Below are 19503 nucleotides of genomic sequence, written 5' to 3' on the forward strand. Positions count from 1 at the left end.
CAGCGCCAGCCACAGCAGGTCATTGGACTTTAGTCACCCCACCGCATGATACCCCATACATTTCTCCAGATTCCCCACACGTACATCTTACCAGCATGCTGACCCTGACCCTGACCCTGATTAGACACCGCCCCGGTTCATGCATGATGTTGTTATCCCACCCACCCAGTTACCACCTGCTTTTCTGGGGAGTACTTCGACCGCGCCCCGGTTCATGCATGATGTTGTTACCCCACCCACCCAGTTACCACCTGCTTTTCTGGGGACTATTTCGACCGCGCCCATGAGTACACATGATGCAGTTCTCACTGACATCTCCCACGTTAATGATGAGGCCGATATTGAGCCCTCCCCCAGAGCGCGAGGGAGAGGCCGAGGTTATGGTCGTGGGGGACGTCGCGGCCGAGGTCGGGGTGCGGGCAGAGGCAGAGGTCGAGGTCCAGCTGCAGATCGTGACACAGTTGCACCAGATGAGGGAGTTTCATAGCTCACGGCAGTATCCGATCTACAGGCACAGACAGGATCAGGGGCAGCAGATGCAGGAGAGGGGGGGTCACACTCACAGGCGCCACAGGCAGTCAGTGGAGGGCCACATGCAGGGGAGGAAGTGCCAGATATTCAGAGAGTCTACCGCAGGAGACCGAGGAGGGAGGTCCACGGTCGGGGTTGTGGGACTGGGGGCAGGTTAGGGCATTAGCGGTTGTGATATGGACTGTATAGTTTTTCTTTTTTTTTGGTAATTGTTATAATTTTTGTAAATCAAACTTGTACAGCTGATGTAAATGTGTCATACTTATTTACTCGTAATTATAATTATTCTTACTTATATTGATGAATCACACAAATCTCTTTCACATCTCTACCTCTCTCTCATTATCCGTAGTCTGTGCATTATTTATAGTAATTTACGATTTTTCCTCAATTTTACAAATTGAGACAACAATTTATAAAATTGAAGTTTAAATAAATTTGAAGAATTAAATTATAAATCCTAAACCCTAAAATAAAAATAAATAAGGTAGCGTTTGGTAACATTTACGTTTTTGGTTTATGTTTACAAAAAAATTAAAAACTGATTTTTGTTTATTTTTAGAAAAACATAAATTACAAACGCGTTTAGTTTGAACAAAATGTTTAAACAACCCATAAAAACATAAAATAAAAAATATGTTTGTTCATGCTTAAAAAATGTGTTTGTTCAAGCCTAAAAACAATTGAAATATCTCCCTTAATTGATAAGTCGTGGATAAACATTACAAATTCATTACAACATAAATAGTTTGGTCATTCATCCAAACAATTTCATTCATTATCATCATCATCTGACATCTCAATATCAGATTCATACATAACATCCATGCTCCACGCGTAGTACTGGTGTGCATCATCCATTAACCCATCTTCGGCATGCTCATTTGCGGTCTTCATTAGTGAGGACCTTTGCAAACGTTGAGTCATGCGATTAACTTCGTCGCGGATTCGATGCAATGCCCTTTGCAACAACTGTGCAGTGTCAGTTGGCATACGCATGGCTAACCGGCGAGGAAATTTAATATTAACTTCACGACATAACTCAACGAGAACGTTTGCTCGAGTTATGCGAAATTCCCACTCAGCTCTCATTGTATTGACGGTGCCACGTGAGTAACGCAAATTTGGATTTAATGGGTATTGAAATTCATCTCCATCCGCAACCCAATAGCGACCCATTGCTGAATATAGATCAACCACTGTATATTTCATGATGATATCGCTCGAAATAGCTGTAAAACTTTTGTTGTGGTATGATGCAATATTTATACCATATATACACATGGTAGCTGTATGTTTGAAATTATTGTAAACAACTATGTCAATTATGCATCAGAGTTGTCATGTCAACTTTGATGACTTGAACAACTATGCATCAACTTGATAGGAGTTGTCACTTCGACTTTTATGAATTGCATAATTTATTGTTATTTGAAAACAAAAAGTAACAAATTTGTGAAAAAATATTTCAAGAAATTAATAAATACATGAAAATATAAAAAATGTACTGAATGCTTGTATTTTTTTTTAATATTTTTGGTATTTAGTGAATTTTTAAAAGATTTTGTTTAGAATTTTTTTACTTTTTAAGTGTATTTATGTTAGGTGTGTCTAAAAAGTAAAAAAAAATTGCTTAACATATTAAAAAAATTCAATAAAAGAAAAACATGAAAATTAAGAAAGTAGAATTTTCTGGAAAATATTTTCTGAAAAATAAAAACAAGCAAGCTAATCAACCGACTAAACGTCTGAATTAGTCAAATTTCTCTGCTTGGAATTTTTTTGAAAAAATAAATGTGAAATTATAATTTAAAAATGCAAAACAAACACCACGCCCGTAAAATTGGGTAAAAATGTAATTGACAAATATAACTGAACACAACCTGAATTTTGACTACAACATTGCATTGAAATATACTTATAATTTTAAGTACTAAAATATTTTAATTTATTATAATATTTTGTCTCAACCAATTTATGAGCATTTCCTGTTGGATCACATGCATGCCACTGACCTTATACAGTGCATTCGGCTGGCAGGACTCGACTTTTGTCAAGTCATGAACGAATCAAAGGCCTGTAGCATCGACTGTTGTGCCGCAGATAGTGTCAGCCTGGCTACTGTAAAAATGTAACTTTACCTTCTTTCAAATGGAAGTTGAAAATTAAGAGGTTGTTTGGGATGATCAAAATAAGTGTATTTTTTTCCTCACATTACAATATTTTTCTACAATATATTTTTCTACCCATTGTTCAAACCACTTTTTCTACAATATTTTTTACTTTTATGTATTTCTTAATTTGTTATTTTTTAACAAATTTTTTTACTTTTTACGTGTATTGTAATGGTTATTAATTTATTGTTATTTTGTTCTGACACCCCTTCAAAATTTGTATGAATTGCATAATTCCAATGGGAACAGTAGGTAGGTATGTGACTTTGTGCAGCGATGCAGTGATGTATCTGACTTTGTGCAGTGATACGGTGATGCATGTGACTTTATGCAGTGATGCAGTGATGCATGTCACTTTATGCAGTGATGCAGTAATGCATGTGACTTTCTGACTTTGCCATGCTTCCTCACATTACGTGATGCATGTGACTTTTTGCAGCGCAACTTACATGCTTTTTTTTTTCCTCACATTTCAGAATTCATCTAAGTCACATTAAAACGACTGTGAAAAGAAGCAGAAAATGCAATTATGTTGGTGAAAAAAACATGATGGACGGTTGTGTAATAACAATGAAAATGGGATGACTGTGAAGTTCATTAAGTGAAAATAAGAAAAAATATAGGCTGCAAAGTTCCAATCGTGTTTGCATATCAGGTGACCATTTTATTATTTTGGAAAAAAAAACAACGATTGTTTTGTAGGTCGAAGTGAGTTGGACGGTTATGTATTTACTTGCATTTTGTTTCATAGTTGTTTATGAATAATATTACTTTAAAACAAAGAAAATTAAAGCCGTTGTTTCATTTTCAGATTTCAATTAAAATTTTTTTAAAACACCTATACGTATTGAAATCGTCAATTCCAAGTGACTACTTACTGTATTACAAAAGTAAGCATGACAAAATAGTTTCATGTGGCGATGTGACAACTCACTGCATTTTGTTTTATTTGACAACTCATTGCTCGAATATGAAGGGAGTGCATTCTGATTCTCTGGCATAAAATTATGATTTTATCTGACAACCACGTCTGTGACTACATCACAGGTACACAAAGTCACGGGTACTCAAAATTACATGAAATGAATAACATAAAATAATATCACGTGTATAACTTTGTCCATAGTGCCCTAGCACACATTATCGTCACCAGATCATCTCTAGTTAAGCCCCACTATGATGTCTATAAATACCCCTGTATAATGTTTGTTGAAGTCATAACAATAGTAATATATCTACAATTACTATTATTATTAAATTTTTTATTTTATCAACAATGTCTTCAAGAGGTGCAGAAAGTTCACGCCGGCAAAGAAATCCGAAAGTGTGGCTGCTACCTCCATTTACCTATGACTACAAGAGCGAAAAGTACTCGAGTCCGAAGGATTATTATGCTGGTATCCGAGCAGAATGGGCGTTCAGGGTAACGGAGCAAGAAGGATTGTATAATGATCTACGTAACTTTGGGGCACCAGTACCTCATCGTCGTTCATTGACCATGGCTAGACGAAATGTGAGTGACTATGAAAAAGCAGTTAGCAGAATTAAGAAGGAGAACAACAGAATGTTGATGCGGAGATGTCGACATTTCATGCTTCAGCTAGCCACTGAAATGGCAGAAGCAAGCAACAGAGATTTGACAGTGATTGAGCGAAATAATGTCTTAAACAATGAAAAATATCTCTCTGACTACTACATGTCAGATGAGGAATAAGAAATCAAACACCGTTATCTTTCATATATGTTTGTATGTACGTTGTGTCGTATGTTCGTTACTGGAGTATAAGACAATGTTGTTGTTCATCTCACGTACGGATCTATTTCAAGTATTTGTTTTATGAACCTGAAGTTTATGACATAACTACATTTATAGTAATTTACAGTTATTAGTTCATGACTTTCTTTATTGAATTGCAATGAGTTAATGAATGTTCTGGATTAATGAATGGATTAATGTGCGGATCAATTATGTGAATAATTAAAACACATAAAACAGAACAGGTAGCTCGGTGAAAAACTTTCCTTAACTGCGCCTCGTTAAATAGGGATCCTCTACATAAAGAATTTCAATCTCCATCAGGAAAGAAGAAAGAGTCACCTTCCAATTCTTGTAAGTCTAGTACAAATGATGACTCTGGTAAGGAATGTGGGGTTGACAGAAAACTAAACTTGGTGAAACGAACTACCGCCTTCAATGACACATAAAACAGAGGAGGTAGGTCGGTGAAAAGCTTCCCGTAACTGGGCCTCGTCAAAGGCATTTTACTCTACGTAAATAATTTCAATATCTATCAGGAAAGAAGAAAGAGTCGCATTCTAATTCCTGGAAGTCCAGTAAAAATGATGACTCTGGTAAGGAATGGGGGGTTGACATAAAACTAAACTTCGGGGGCTGGACAAACAGGCTCAAAACCAAGTGGTTGGTCCAGTTGGGGGACTAATAAAGTTCAGACAAACGAACTACCGTCTTCAATAACGCATAAAACAGAACAGGTAGCTCGGTGAAAAGCTTCCCTTAACTGCACCTCGTTAAATAGGGATCCTCTACGTAAAGAATTTCAATCTCCATCAGGAAAGAAGAAAGAGTCACCTTCTAATTCTTGTAAGTCCAGTACAAATGATGACTCTGGTAAGGAATGGGGGGTTGACAGAAAATTAAACTCGGTGAAACCAACTACCGCCTTCAATAACACATAAAACAGAGGAGGTAGGTCGGTGAAAAGCTTCCCATAACTGGGCCTCGTCAAAGGCATTTTACTCTACGTAAATAATTTCAATATCTATCAGGAAAGAAGAAAGAGTCGCATTCTAATTCTTAGAAGTCCAGTAAAAATGATGACTCTGGTAAGGAATGGGGGGTTGACATAAAACTAAACTTCGGGGGCTGGACAAACAGGCTCAAAACCAAGTGGTTGGTCCAGTTGAGGGACTAATAAAGTTCAGACAAACGAACTACCGTCTTCAATAACGCATAAAACAGAACAGGTAGCTCGGTGAAAAACTTGCCTTAACTGCGCCTCATTAAATAGGGATCCTCTACGTAAAGAATTCCAATCTCCATCAGGGAAGAAGAAAGAGTCACCTTCTAATTCTTGTAAGTCTAGTACAAATGATGACTCTGGTAAGGAATGGGGGGTTGACAGAAAACTAAACTTCGGGGGCTGGACAAACAAGCTCAACCCCAAGTGGTTGGTCCAGTTGGGGGACTAAGTTTAAAACCCAATTGGTTTTATTTGATTTGGTTGGGATGAATCACTATTTAGAATTAATTATACCCAAGCATATTGTTTTCTGCACATTTTTGAAGAAATTGACGATTCTCTTAGTATAGAAACTAGAATTGTTATTAGTTCTAATGACGCTGATTTGTTAATTTTCAGATTTATACCCAAAGAGAACAACACTTCCGACATTACTGTGTAACACTAGTTTTCCAGACAGATTTGAATGCACCACTTTTCTGGACAGATTTGAATGCACCATGATATTCATAAACATTGCTGGCCAAGTACTCCTACGTAAACCAGGTTTCACTCACAAGATTCACCATTCTTTTAAAGTTGATTTCAAAAGTTGAGATTGTAAATGTTTCCCAAAATATTACAAATCGAATATTCAAAAGTTGATTTTAAAATAATTCCAAATGACAACAGAAATTCAAATAGTCATACTTTTCCCGTTGATAGAAATAGTAGGTCGTAACAACGAATGATGCATAGCTAAGTGAAACACAACATTGCCTACATAAGCTTTATTTTTTAAAACATTGAGTAGTCAAATCGTGGAGAGACTTGTCATTGCGAAGTCATGTGACCTGGTGCATAGGCTTTGGTTTTCTCGATATTTTGCTCGATTATTTGATACCCAGTGACAACTCATCTCTTATTGATATATGTGGGATTCTCAATTCAGAAAGTCACATGGCAATAGTGAATTCACTGATTTACCTTACAGTGAGCATGCCCTTATTTTGTCCGTATATGCAGATGGATTGTCAAGTCATGTGACTTGGTGCACAGGCTTTGGTCAAGTTGATGTTTTGCTCGATTTTTTAATTACAGTGACAACTCATCTCTTATTGATATATGTGGGATTCTCAATTCAGAATGTCACATGGCAACAGTGAATTCACTGATTTACCTTACAGTCAGCATGCCTTTATTTTGTTCGTATATGCAGATGGATTGTCAAGTCACGTGACTTCGTACACAGTATTTGCTTTTCTCTGTTTTTTCAGTCTAGTGACACTCATACCTTGTTCATATATGTGGGATTGTGATGCAGAGGCATCTTTCTAAAGCCGTTCATAACCAACTATATAAACGGCTAAAGGTGAAGGCACAACCTTACAACTCATTTCGCTCTACGAAATTGTCATTTATTTGTTTTAAAAAATTAGCATGGCTACATGGTTCATGGGAGGGAGTGGGAATCGCAGAGGTGGTAGGAACTTGCAAATGGGTGACAGTTCACGACGAGGAGGGGGAATGGGAAGTGGCAATGCTGAAGATGAAACACTATTTCCTTTGTTAGATGCCTCTTGTGCTTATCATGATAGGTTTGGGAAGCGACATTTTGTCATGCCCAAATACTATCGAGATCCATGTGGTTTGGTGGAGGATCCATCAGATAATCAAACAGGATATGGTTTAGCAAAAGCTAGACTTCTGAAGTGGCCTGCACTATTTATAGAGCGAGTGCAAATGGAAAGATTATGTCGGGAAAATCGACTGAAGGTGCCAAAAGCACGTTCTGTTGAGATCCAAAAGGAAGATCCTGATAATGTTGATCGACTATGTGAAAGACTACAACGTGAGATTTCTCAAATGCGCCGTAAGTTAGCCCGCGATATGCAGCTATACATAGTTAAGAAGGATGCCCAGAAGAACAGAACAGAACCAAATGTTGCGGCTATCAACGGTATCATGGAGGATCCTGAGCTTGTCTCTGATGCTGAGCTTTCAGATTATTCAGACTCTGAGCCACCTGCCGATTTAAGCGCGAATTAGGTGTTAATGTCTACACTTCGGCAATATTAGGTCATGCATTAATATGTAATGTTTGTGTTAGAGTAAGTATAACTGTTATGTTATGTTTATGTTTATGTTTATGTTTATGTATTGTGTCTGTCAAATGTTGCGGCTATTAATATGCAATATTAGGTCATGAATTATGTGTTTGTCTGTCTAACTGTTATGTTTATGTATTGTGTGTTCAGTTCAGGATGTCCAGGATGTATGTAATATGTGTTCAGTTCATGGTGTCCAGAATGTATTTTTGTGGGAGAATTATGTCTGTACTACCTATGTAACTGAAAACTATTACATTTGCAACTTCAGTTATGTTGTTTTCATGCTTGTATGAGTATTTAGTAAATTAGTGACTTCGTATATTATGTATTAAGATTTATTACAAAAATGTTGACAAAATTTATTTTAGGAGCTCTCGCTATGGCCTTCGTCTTCTTGGCCTACTCCGCGGTGGTCTTCGCGTCTCACCCTTCATCGTTGTTCGTCGAGCTGCACAGTGTGTGGGTGTGCTTCGGACTGTAGAGCATGCATATCACCTTCTAACCCATAACAAAGACGAAACAAAAAAATTAATTTTTTTAATGAAAACGGGTACAAAACGGTTTTACTAAACTGGTTTTCTGAATTACATTCTCACCTTCTAACCCAAAACAAAGACAAAAGGATTAATATATATGTATATTTAAATGAAAACAGCTTTTGTAAAGCCAAAATAAATTTCTGAATAACACCTTCTAACTCAAAACAAAGACAAAAGAAAAAAAAAAATTACATGAAAAACGACTTTAGTAAAGCAAAAAAAAAAAATTATTAATTACATTATCACCTTCTAACCCAAGACAAACACAAAACAATAAACAAAAAAAATTTACATGAAAACGGCTTTAGTAAAGACCAAAAAAAATATTGAATTACATTTTCTAAACCAAAACAAAGACAAAAGAAAAAATAAAAAATTTAATATGAGAACGGCTTCAGTACAGCTAAACAAAATTTATAAATTACATTATCACCGAAACAATGACAACAGAAAAAAAAAATATTTACAAAAAAAAATTAAATCTAATTTAAATGAACAGTGAAAGTGTGGTTTCAATCCATGCTTACAATAGTGAACAGTGAAACCATGACTTTTGTAAATGAACTTGATTGGCTTAATAATATCTAAATGAATATGACTTTAAAATTATATATATGAAAAATATTATGTAAAATAAATATATGAAAAGAGGTTTTTCTCATATTATGTAAAATTTCTGAATTACACCTTCTAAACCAAAACAAAAACAAAAACAAAAGAAAAATAAATAAATTTTAACATGACAATGGCTTTAAAGCCAATAAAATTTTATGAATCACATTATTACCAAAACAATGACACCAGGAAAGGAATGGCCACTGAAACAGTTTAAACGCTATTCTAAATAGTGTTTTATTCACAATTAAAATCGCTATTTGCAATAGCGTTTTATTCAGAAGTGAACTCGCTATTTGTAATAGTGTTTTCTTTATTAAACCAATCAGAAAATGAAGCGCTATTCAGAATAGCGTTTTATAATTGAGGTCGGAAAAATAGCAAATGAAACACTATTCATAATAGCGTTTTATAATTGAGGCTAACATCGCTATTCCGAACAGCGTTTTATTAATTAAACTCGCGATTCACAATAGCACCTTAACTATTCATCAAATTTTGGCCTCTAAACAGTTAAAGCGTGATTTGTAATAGCGCTTTACCTTAATTTGAGAATTCTGTCAAAACTAGGCCTAATTTGAAAAATAGGAGGCTTAGTTTAGGAAAAGGCCCCTTTCTTTATGTCTCTGTCTCTCTCACCCTCTTTCATCTCTATTTTTCTGTCAAACATTTCATTTCCCTCACCCTCACTCCGATCTCTCTACCCTCTCTCTCCTTCTCTCTCTCTCTACAGTTTATTTAGCTTATTTTTCTCCCTTATATCAGATTTGCATCTCTCACGATTTACACTCTCTCAATATGTCACTCCTTTGCTTTCCTTGCGACTAGAACTTCTCAATATGTCACCTAACTTAGCACCATAGCAAAAGACTTTCCTTAAATACCCCATTTGTGCGTACAGACTTGGACATCAAGTACCACAATAACTGTGTTAATTTCAATATGAAGCAATTATCACCTCCAAATGTGTTGCAGGTAAATTATGTCAATTTTGAAATTGTGAAATTGTGAAATTGTGCTGTACACAGTCCAAATTCATGTCAATTTTGGATTTAGGGTAAATTATGTCATTAGTCTATGTAATTTAAGCGAAGAATTACTTTAATCCTTGTACTTTAAATTTAAACAATTTGCACCCTACATTTTTTATTTTGTTACAATATAATCCCTTCGTTATGTGATGTTTTAACAATTTAAATGGAAAAAGATCACGTACAAGATTAGAGAGGCTAAAATAGAATTGAAAGGAGACTATAAGGACCACCTGTAAAATTGAAAGTGTATGGTTCAAATTATGCAAATTGAAACTATAAGGCCCAAAATAAAATTTCAGTTAGGTCGTGTTTGGAAGATAGATTTGAATAGGAAAAGGTAAAAAGTAAATAAAATTTAGGTAAAATATAATTATATTAGTGTATGCCCATGGCTAAAGGTATAGTGTAATTAATAATGAGATCAAAATATAATTGAGTATAAAATTATTAGTAAAAATGTAACTTATTAAATTTGTTGTTAAAAATTTGAAAATTTTGAGGTGAAAATATAAAATATACGTCCGATTAGTTATCCGGAAATAAAAATATGTTATCTTTGTCATGAGCTTTTTAAGTCTTTAAACAAATCACACCACCCCCGTTATCTCTCTTTTCTCTCCTTATGAAAAGATTACATTTTAATAGTAAAACTAAACCACTTTTTTTTGTTAACAAAACCCAATTTAAATTTTGAATTCAAATTTGTTCACAAAAGAAAAAAACATTTTCCAAAAAAACATCTTCTAATTATATTTTGATCTCATCATTAAACATAAATATTTCTAATAATGTTTCGTCTCTTAATAACTAAGCAACTTCATTTTTTTTTTATTTAAATTTTAAATTCAACTTCGTAAACTTAAAAAAAATTCCACGAACATTTTTTAACATAACCATAATCAAACCCAGCAACACCAACCGGTACATAAAGCAAATGCCAAAAAAAAAGAAGACCAATTTCACATGTCCTTTGCCTCCAAATCCCTCTTCCCTACTTTTTTTTTTTTTACCTTTCCTACAAAAATCCATAAATTTAGGACATGCTCCTCACTTTTAAGAGCATAAAACACATAAACCCAGAAATCTAGGGCATGCCCAGGTTATAGAAAAAGATAAAAAATAATAATAATAATAATAATAATAATAATAATAATAATCATGTTTGGTTTCTCACTCTTCTTCCTTTCTCTCTCTACCTCTCTCTCCCGACCCCTCCAATTCCAAACCCTTTTCTTACAATTTCTTCCAAAATCACAGTCCCTTTCATAGACAACAACCCGAGATTCAAAAATTCTCACTGCCGAATCAAAATCCGAAATCACCCTCACCGTACAATTACACCACCCTCATCGACAACAACCCTCTCCGAAACCACCCTCACTGCTGCCCCAGAATGCCTCTTCCACGCTGCCTCCAACGCGACACCGTGGGCCAAAACCTTATCTGCGACTATTTACGGCAACACTACTGTCGGCCACGACTTCAGCAGGTATCGTACGGTAACGGTTCGTTTGGATCTAGTGCTTCCCGTGCCAAAAATTTTACACTTAGACTTGCCCGATCTTCGATCTAACCAAATTGACTCATTAGGCTGCAACAATCATCGGATGTGTCTTTACCAGGTATCGTACTGCAACGGTTTGTTCACGGTGGGTGATTTCTTAACCGAAATGTTGGTGTTTCGACCCCGTCAAGTTGTTGGGTTTGGACCAGGAGAAGTGAGGCAAAGAGATAAAACAAAGAGTATTTAGAAAGAAAGTGTTTAGTGAGGATAGAAATTGGGAAGTGAGGCTGAGAGCCTTAAGAGAGATAGGAGAGTTTAGAGAGAGAGTGAGAAGAGCATTGGGGAGAGAGGGAGTGAAGGTGTGTTTTGAAATTTGAAATTTGGAAAGTAAAGTTGAGAGAAAGAGAGATAAGAGAGTTTAGAGAAATGATTATATGAGACGTGAGAGAGAAAGAGGCAGGATAGGTGGGTGAGTGCAAAGTTTTAGATGTGGAGAAAATAATTACGTTGGAGAAAGTCGTGCACTACATTTGAAATTTGAGAAAAGACTCAAAAAAGAAGAGAGAGATATTTTGGGAAATACATTTTGAGAAATTTTCAAAAACCATCTTACCATAATATATAGATTTCACACTCTTTTTTCTTTTTTATTTTTTTGTTTCTTTCAAATTTTTATCCAAATTTATGTTCCAAACACAACACTGAAAAGAGAACATTAAAGAGAAACCAATGATATAAATTACCCTTGGATTTAATAGTCCCCGGTGTGAAAGGCACCCACATGGATAAGATTCAGGCACTGTTTGATTTGATTTTCAAAATCAACATGTAAAATTGTTTTTTAAAAAATTAAAAAATAATTTGGTGAAAAAAATAAAAAAAATACCTATCATTTTTATATAACTTTATCATTTGGGAAGTAGAAATAATTTTTAAAAATTTAAATAGTTTTAATGTTTATTTTTGTCAAATTGATAGAACTAAAATCTAACATTAAAGAGGACAAATATTTCGCTGCAAGACAAAATTCCTATCTACGCCACAGCCTTGGAATAGGCATGGGGCACCATGCATAAGGACAGCAAAAATCACCTTTTCTTTTCCTTCTTACTAATTTAAGATCCAATCAGAACTTTTATTAAGTATCAGGATTTTATTGTTCAAGTTCATCTTGACCATTTTATCAGAGCAGAAATTGTTGCTTCAGCATACAACTACTTGCAGAAGGGAGAAAAATGTAAAAACCTAAATAATAATTCCACATATAGCTGTCCTTTATTAAGATTGGGACATCATCAGATCAAAAAAGTCGCATGTCATGCAACATATAGTTTGGTATATAACATAACAGTGTATCAATGTTTAATTCATACTTTCATGCAACTGTGCAACTCGAAACATCCAGGCTAACATTGCCTTCAAATGCTTGGTCTCACATTCAGGCGAGATGCTATCTTCTGCCCCAAAGACCTATCAGCCTGCAACTCGCAACACCACCCATTATTGCATCAGCACAAAACAACCCAACTCTTTCAGAATTAAAATTGCAAGTCCTAGCTATAATTTGCAAAAACACTTGAAAATGGTAAGAAGTCTAACCTGAGACCAGTATGAGATCCAGATACTGCAGATCTCATGGGTGACACGAGGGTCAGATAAAGCATCAACCCATCGGCAGATGAACCGCTCTTGCCTGGATAAACATCAAGATACCATCAGAGGAAAGTGTTGTTATAAAGAATATTTAACCATTTTTGGAGCAATCGAGGGACAAGATAGTACCTGTCTGGTGACCAGGATCGGTATCTCTCTCCAGGCTGCTTGAAGTTGTTCTCTTTCTCAATGATGACCTGCATCGAGAGAGGGAAGCTTGAGGCGTTATAACATCTTCAAACCATATAATAGATGGTTGCATGTGAGTGATTATTGCTCACCCATCAATTTGATTAGTAGATACTACAAAACCCATGTAAAACTCTTAAAACCTATAAGCTAACTGAAACATAATATGACAGTGTATGCATCTAATTCATGATCAGTAATGAACTTTCAGAATATGCATCTAGGTAAACAAAAAGCACTATCTATCACTTTTAGTCATGAGACAAACTCGTGGAGATATGATGACTTGTAGACCAAAGAAAGTCTTTTCTTCAACATATTATCATCACCACCAGCAGCACCACCATGATGTGAATGTTATGCACAACCTTACTACCGCTAAAAGATCATGCAGTGTAGAAGGCTCCAAGGTCCAAGACTAGGATAGGTAGGTATGTCGTCAGCCTTACCACCACTATGGTAAATATAATATACATCAATAAGTATTATCATCACCGATGTGGTTTTAAAGCATATCATTTGTCTACTTAGTAATCTGCCAAAGAAGATTGTGAACAAAAAACAATCTACTGATTTCAGACAACTAAAATTGTTCAAGTCATGGTACCTAACATTGAGACATGGTACCTAACATTGTTCAACTCATTAAACTACCTCAAATCAAACTCAAAACTTCACTAGGCAACTTACCTTATCACGCCTTCCCTTCAAAACGGGAGGAGGTATAGGGAACGTCTCAGCATGGCGTACAGGATCATACCTTGAAGGGAAGTAATTTACCTGGAACAGAAAATAGCATCTAATCAAGTCACAATCAAAACAAAACACAAGCAACAAAAAGTAATAATGGCTTGCGACTTATGCCCATACATTTGGCACTCAAATCTCAAGGCATGCAATTTTTAGGCATCTAAAATAGCTATCAAAACACAAGTCGTTAGAAGAGGCTGTTCATAGTGCTGGAAGAGGTAAACCAGATACCAACCTAACCTTTCCCGGTACTTGCACAAAAGAGAAGATTCAAAAGAGACTGTTACCTCCTCATCCCTGTGCATGAAATTCATGAAACCCTCATGGTGATTGTTGTGATGAGCACACTTGGGAGCATTAGCTGGAAGCTGCAGATAGTTAGGTCCAAGACGGTGCCTCTGGGTATCAGCATAGGAGAATATCCGAGTTTGAAGCAGCTTATCATCTGAATAGTAGACACCGGGTACAATGATAGCAGGGCAAAATGCAAGCTGCTCATTCTCTGCAAAGAAGTTATCAATGTTCTTATTCAAGACCAAGCGGCCCACCGGCTGCAGAGGTATGATGTCCTCAGGCCAGGTCTTGGTTACATCAAGTGGATCAAAATCAAATCTGTCTTCATGATCAGGATCGATTATCTGGATGAAAAGTTTCCATTCAGGGTAGTTCCCAGCTGCTATTGAGTCATACAGATCCTTGGTGGCATGGCTGTGATTAGCTCCCCCAACCTTAATGGCCTCTTCCTCCAACAAACACTTCACTCCACAGGTAGGTTTCCAATGAAACTTGACATAGTGAGCCTTCCCAGCTTTGTTGATTAAAGTGTAGGTGTTAACACCAGAGCCTTCCATGTGCCTGTAGTCTTGCGGAACACCCACATCATCAAAGAGGAAGGTGAACATATGCAAACTCTCTGGATGGTGAGAAAAGAAGTCAAGGATTCTCCAATTCTCCTGGATGTGAGATTTGGGGTTGGGTTTAAGAGCGTGGACCATGTCTGGGAACTTCATTCCATCACGGACGAAAAAAACGGGGAAATTGTTTCCCACCAGATCAAAGTTACCCTGAATCCACAAGGAAAAGGTCACAACATAGACAAGGAGGACCCAACTCAACTCAAGAAAGCCTTAATTCTACAAAAGATCCCAACACGATAATGGAAAGACTAATTATACATCTTTAGTTACAACTCTATTACTCTTTTAATCAGTTAACCTCCATAACTCACTAAGCTATGTAGCTTTTTTATTAAAACAAGCAATATATTCAAAAAGGATTTCTTCGTAGATTGATGCATACACATGTACCAGACCCAAGTGAACTAATAATCACTGTCGCTAAAGACATAAAAAATACCTCCAAACAGAGAGGGCGAATATTACAAAAGAGTATCACTTACCTCTCTGGTGTAAAACTTCACTGCAAAACCTCGAGGATCCCTCAGGGTTTCAGGGCTACCACGCTCATGGATAACAGTGGAGAAACGAACAATAACAGGTGTCTGGACTCCTGGTGCTCGCAGAAAATCAGCACATGTAAGTTGAGAAATATCATGGGTGACCTCAAAAAAACCCTTTGCACTGGCCCCCCTTGCATGGACAACACGTTCTGGGATACGCTCCCTGTCAAAATTGGCAAGTTTCTCCACCAAATGATAATCCTCAAGAAGAATTGGACCTGACAAGTGGAGTAAATTTATATTATACATCATTATGTTAAGCAAAATTTTGAATGGCAGCACTTGAAGAGTTAAAGCAACCAGAATATTAGTCTCTTAGTATTGTACCACTGATTTCAGTTGTCCACCGTTAATAATTTCATTGCGGAAATGTCTTAAGAAGTATGTATCTACATCTCAAGCACACATGACAGATATTGTTTGAACATCACATGGCTATAGCTTTCAAATGACAAAGCCACAAAGTTTATTAATTGCTTTCAGAAAGAAACCTCTCTAAGTCCCACATGAACAATAGGGAGTTCTTATGCATATAATTAACAACAATTTGATAAATGAAATAGTTCATAATTTTAAAGACAATATAGGATGACTTAAATGCCCTTGATTCTATATTAATTCTAACACAAAGCACTTAGATCTCATCATTGTGCATATGCTGACATTTCAAGAATAAACAGTAGAAATTTTTATATATCAGAAGATACTACATGAAAACATTCTAGCTAGAGCTAAAAACTAAACTTGAAAACCAAAATTGGCAACAATAGAAACAGAAGAATAAAAAACTTATTACAGCTCTTCATATTGCCTATCTGTCAATATATATATTGATAAATATTGGCTATCTGTCATTATTACATCTGGTATATATATCACACAAGTTAGAGAATATTTACAAGGAATATTCTAGACACCCAAACAACAAGAATGATAAGATGACTGTCATAATTTTTTTTCCTCCCCTTCTACGATCTCAAGACAATTACAAATTTATAATTCTGAAATACTCTGAAACATGGTTCACAAAAAAACTGTACTCCATCCATATCTAAACAGCTTGAACAAAACAACAATAAATGCATATCAAACACAATAAAAGGATCTCGTCAAACAGAGAGTAATCATTGACTAGCTCAAAAAAAAAGTCCTATCATCAAAAACATACAACTCTGGGACTGATAAAACATTGTCAGGCTCACAAATTAGACATATTTGAATGAAATTACCTCTAGTTCCAACAGTCAATGAGGAGTTATTGTTCCACACTGGAGCTCCAGAATTTGTTGTCCAGAAAGGAGAGTTGAAAGCACTTGAAGGACGGTACTGCGTAGTGTAAAAAGGAGCACGTGAACGTATAGAAACAACATATATATATATACTAGATGGTGTGCACACCCAATAGGCATGCTATGAAAATGAACCAGTTGAATGTAGAAGAAGAAAGAAAAAGAAAATGAAAAAGAAAAACTGAAAAATTATCAAAATTTGAAATTCAAAAACAAAATTTGAGGTAGTTGTACAAGTGCAATTTGGAAATGGAAAAAAAGTGTGACAATTCACACCAACTAAGTTGTGCGCATTATATAATAGAACGGATAGATAGTATAGATAAATAAACAAGGGGGAAATCTATAATGTGCACCTCTGAAAAGGGGCACATTGTAAGAGAGTTATTATTTTTTTGTGGTGAAAGTTACCACTCTCTCCGTCCCAAAATAATGGTCCCTTTTGGGGAATCCAACTTTTTTTAGTAGTACAATTATTGCACTTTTAAAAAGTTGATTTTTCAAAATTACCCTTTGATAGTATATTTTTTTGGGAATATCAATGTCATAATTGTACTTTTTATATTATTTGTGAATTTAAAAGAAGGGCAAACTAGGAAATTTATATTATTTTTGTACTTGATTTTTGAAGAGGGACTAATATTTTGGGACAATGAAAAATGGAATAAGGGACTAATATTTTGGGACGGAGGGAGTAATTTTGTGGCATGTTATGCCAATTTGGGGTAAAAGTTAAAAATAGCGAATTTATTGATTAGAGTATCAGTTATTGATACATTGGGGCATCAAGGCCTACAGCAGAGGGTGCACCAATCAAAGAGGTTCTTAAAGTAAAAGTTATACTTTTTGTGGTTTGGAAAAGTCATTTTTTTGTGGTGAGAAAAGTTATAGCATTCTATGGCTTATGTTACAAAATTTTATGATATTGTTATGAGGTGCATAGCATTTCCCTAATCAAGAGAGACCAGTACTCGAAAATCTGAAGAAAGAAAACCAAACAACATAGATAAAACAATCCCCACAACTCTGTTTGGATTATAAGAAAGCATAAAATGAAATCTGTTTGCATATCCAGTTTTCAAAAAAGTCTGTTTGGTCAATTCCTATTTTTATATTTTTAATGAATTTTTTAAATATTTTGGTCAATTTTTTTTTAGACACATCTAGTCTAGATGTATTCAAAAAAGTAAAATATTTATGAAAAAATCTTTAAAAAATTCAAAAAATAAAATACAAAAATTCAGTACATTTTCTTTTCTTTTTTTTATTAAATGTTTTTTTTTGAAAAAAAAAAATCACAAATATTTTACTTTGAGTACATATAGTATAGATTAGATGTATCTAAAAAATTAAAAAATTTGACCAACATATAAAAAACTAAAAAAAAAAAAAAAATACAAATTCAAAACTCAAAACTCAAAATCTTATTTTGAAAACTGGATAACCAAACAATTTTTTTGTCAGAACTTTCGTTGTATAGAAACCAAACAATGAAAAGATAGCACTCCCCAGGGTAAGCTTAAAAACACAGTGAACAGTCTTAACATTTTCCTCGAATTTTCTCAGCTACCAAATGGAGCGCAAACAAAACATATTATTAATAATGAAAAGACGGAAAACACTAAAAAAAAAAAACCCCCCTATAAAACTAGATTAATCTAAAAGCATCGTTATGGAAGAGAAAAGCAGAGCAACACTTGAAAGAATCTCTGTACAAAATAAAATCAATGTTTCCAGAGAACAATAACAACGTAGAGTCAATTGAAATCAGAAACCAATTCGAATTAAGATTATGAATTCAACTAACATTAGATTAAAAGGTGGATACATAGATAGATAGAGTCGAGAGGTCCAAAATGAATCGAATAGCGATAAATCGAATGATTAATTGATTGAAATTGAAAGATAAATTTGAAGGGATTTGAAATCAAGTGCGTACCTTGTATGGATCCATAGCTGCAGATGAGAGAGAGAGAAGCAATGTCGATCACACTACTTGTGTCTATCCTCTGAAAGAAATGTCTGAAGATTTATATTTATAAATAGTTGGGCCAGCTCGACTCGCGCTGCTATTTTTACAGTTTCTATTCACTACCTACCAAAATAAGTAAATAAATTCCTTCAAAAAATATGATATACATGGAGATAATTTTAAAATATTAGATACTAATCTGTTCCTCCGATTCCAATTTTTTTTAAAAAAGTTAATGGTTAAAATAACATAAATTTTATATTTTATCATTTTTTTAAATTTATTAATATTAATATTTTTGAAATGTAATAATCTTACTATCAAATGGTAATTTTGAAAATTTAATATTTGTAAAGTGTAATAATTGTACTATCAAAAAAGTTAAATTCTTCAAAAAGAACTAATATTTTGGGCAAATTGCATACATCCTTGAGGCTTAGCTAAATTACAATTTTTCTATGAGGTTTCAGAAATTACATCATGGTCTCGAGATTTATATTTGCATAACAATTTATTCCCTGCCGTAAAGTAAACTTTAGGAATTGTTACCAGAAACATGCTAATACCATGAAAATAGATCTTGATGGATAATATTACTCCTGGTACCTTTGCAAACCATTAAAAAAATGGGATTTAACCTAAAATTCATTTGGCCTCCGTTTAGGAAGTGGGTTGACTTTTTGGCTTTTTGACTTTTTTGATTTTTTTGTGAGAGAAGAGTGT

General features: G+C 34.9%; 1 protein-coding gene across 1 annotated transcript; it reads right to left on the reverse strand.

Moving 5' to 3' along the window:
- Positions 1–12721: 12721 nt before the first annotated feature.
- On the reverse strand, positions 12722–18928 carry LOC114278349 (catalase isozyme 1). The gene is made up of 8 exons (XM_082873357.1): positions 18748–18928; positions 16749–16845; positions 15460–15737; positions 14348–15124; positions 14001–14090; positions 13251–13318; positions 13068–13161; positions 12722–12946 (listed from the first exon to the last, which is right to left on the reverse strand). Exons 1-8 carry the CDS (start codon positions 18760–18762, stop codon positions 12887–12889), a joined length of 1479 nt encoding a protein of 492 aa, XP_082729483.1. The 5' UTR covers positions 18763–18928; the 3' UTR covers positions 12722–12886.
- Between the last annotated feature and the right edge of the window lie 575 nt (positions 18929–19503).

Source organism: Camellia sinensis, chromosome 6 (assembly GCF_055761805.1).
Source record: "Camellia sinensis isolate YWXY chromosome 6, ASM5576180v1, whole genome shotgun sequence".
NCBI lineage: Eukaryota > Viridiplantae > Streptophyta > Magnoliopsida > Ericales > Theaceae > Camellia > Camellia sinensis.